The sequence below is a fragment of the Seriola dumerili genome, unplaced genomic scaffold, assembly GCF_002260705.1.
Source record: "Seriola dumerili isolate Sdu_G_001 unplaced genomic scaffold, Sdu_1.0 BDQW01000138.1, whole genome shotgun sequence".
NCBI classification, from domain to species: domain Eukaryota; kingdom Metazoa; phylum Chordata; class Actinopteri; order Carangiformes; family Carangidae; genus Seriola; species Seriola dumerili.
This window is the reverse complement of record NW_019174393.1, coordinates 18,120,249-18,122,438: the sequence shown is the minus strand read 5'-3', so window position 1 is coordinate 18,122,438 and position 2,190 is coordinate 18,120,249. Positions and strand designations below refer to the sequence as shown.

At 41.8% G+C, this 2,190-nt stretch overlaps 1 protein-coding gene across 1 annotated transcript in view; it reads left to right on the top strand.

The window, feature by feature from the left end:
- The first annotated feature begins 451 nt into the window (after positions 1 to 451).
- The window catches only part of rint1 (RAD50 interactor 1), a 12,174-nt gene continuing 10,435 nt past the window's right edge, over positions 452 to 2,190 (top strand). The window contains exon 1 of the mRNA XM_022749456.1: positions 452 to 688. Coding sequence (XP_022605177.1) covers positions 461 to 688 — 228 coding nt within the window. The 5' untranslated portion in view covers positions 452 to 460. The remainder of the gene's footprint in view (positions 689 to 2,190) is intronic.

Genomic DNA, 2,190 nt, shown 5'->3' with positions numbered 1-2,190 from the left:
ATAAAGATTTTTTTTAAAGGAAGAAACAGAAAATTTTTTTTTTCTGTGTCATATCCTTTCCTTTTTTTTATTGAATGGATGTATGGATTTGTGGACGTGTGGTCTATGACGTACATGATACGCATACACAGCGGACTCCCTTGTGCCGACGCAGCAAGAGAACGGTGTCCTTGTTTTATCCCTTAGTATGTCCCCCGAGATACAGCGTTGGTGGAGCAGGTGTGCAAGAATCCACGTTTCAATACACAGAATAAGAAAGACACTTATATCAACTTCACTTTATTTGAAACCACAGATGGACGAGGACTAAATAAAAACTTGGGGATACCAAAATACAGTCACTGAGCACGCCACGTAACTAGCGACGTGACCGCCCGCTCGTCACTCACAGATAAGGAAACGAGCGCCCCCTCTTCCGTACCATCCTGGGAAGTTTGTTGACAGCGTTGTGGGGGGAAAGATGGCGGCGCTCACAGCAGCAGAGCAAACTATGAACAAACTGACTGACACTTTTTCAGACCCCGCTTACAGCCAACATGGCGAACCCGTGTCAGCAGATTCGGGGACACTGCAGGACTTTGTGGTGGATTTTTTGGAGAGAGAAGTCGGCAACGACCTGAAATCACTGAAGAATGTCGGAAACCTGCTGAAGAAGCTGAGAGAGGAAAACAGCGTCCTGGAGGAACAGGTGAGCTCACAGCTTTGACAGGTTTTCACATGGAGCAAAACACCTTCGAAATACATCTGAATCTGAAGAGCAGGTCACTGGAGATGGTTCATATTGTTAATGGCATAGGGTGTCTATCTCGTTTCGCGGTGCTTCTCCCTGGCCCACTGTCACATTCACTCAAATTAGGTCGTAAAGAAACAGTACAAGTGATAACATTGAATCTTGTGGGCTCATTTTTCATTCACATACTTTGAAGCAGAGCAGAGACTCTGCCTTGTGTTTAGCCCTCTCTGCTAGTCGTCCACAGGGCACGGGAGATGACATGTTTACAACTCTTGAAGCCCACCCACTCTGTAATATATGATCCAGTTAATAAGTTGTGATCTGAATGTAAGAGTTGCTTTCTAAAATGCTTCTGAAGCAAACCCAGACAGGCTTAGGCAGGTGTGAATCAGGACTATTCTGCCTTGTTTACAGGAACTACACAGTGCCAACCTCAGGCCTCGACACCTTGATGCAACTTGATGAATCATGGGAAGATCACCTGAATATTTTGGTCACTTTTTGACATACCCGACCTTATACATAAGCATATAGTCCTATTTTACCTCAACAAATAATATGCCAGAGGTACTCCTATTCAGAGATGCTGCATTCATGACAGTGCAACCAGTACAGAGGGTCATGCAAAACAATCCCCAGCTTGGATCAAAGTTTGCAGGTTGTGTTTACTGTTTTAAATACCCCACATTTCATAAATGTATGTCAAGACATTTTCTTGTCCACTATGTCTAGGATGGTGCGGAGGAGACAAACTACAAATGAAAGTAGTAGGTGAGCCACAGCAGCGCTCGGCCTGTTAGCAGGGAAAATAGTGAATGATTGCTAATGTTTACGGAGTCAGAGATCATATGATAAAGAACAAACAACATTTATACATTGACTGTGCATTGATATTACAGAAGCTCTGAGAATGAATAACACATCTGAACCACAGCAGATATAAATGTCATGTCTTCTTTGAAATCTGTGACTATTCTTTTCTGTCACATCATCAACCAGCAACAACAGCAGAGCAAAGAACAACAAAGGACACAGACTCACAGTCACTTCATAGCCCTTTAATATTATACTGACTGTTGAGCCACAATGAAAGGTTTGTTAAAGTTAAATTAAAACAAACACAATGTTGGATAGCCCGTAAGACAGCACTTAAAATATCCTCAGTTATTTGAGGAATATTTTAGAAATAATGTATCGAGTCTGTGTATGGATATGATAGGAATATTATACAGGGCTTAAAATGATGAATCTGGAATCAAACATGGTTTTGAATAAATAGATTAATAAACTCCTTGTGCAGTTGTGTTGTGTTTGAAGGATCAGTGCACGAACATGTGTTAATGGAAAAAAGTTAAAAGGCAAACGAGTGTGTGTGTGTGTGTGTGTGTGTGTGTGTGTGTATTAGGGTCATTTCAAGTAGCACTACCACACACACATGCAAAGGCAAAATTGAGTAC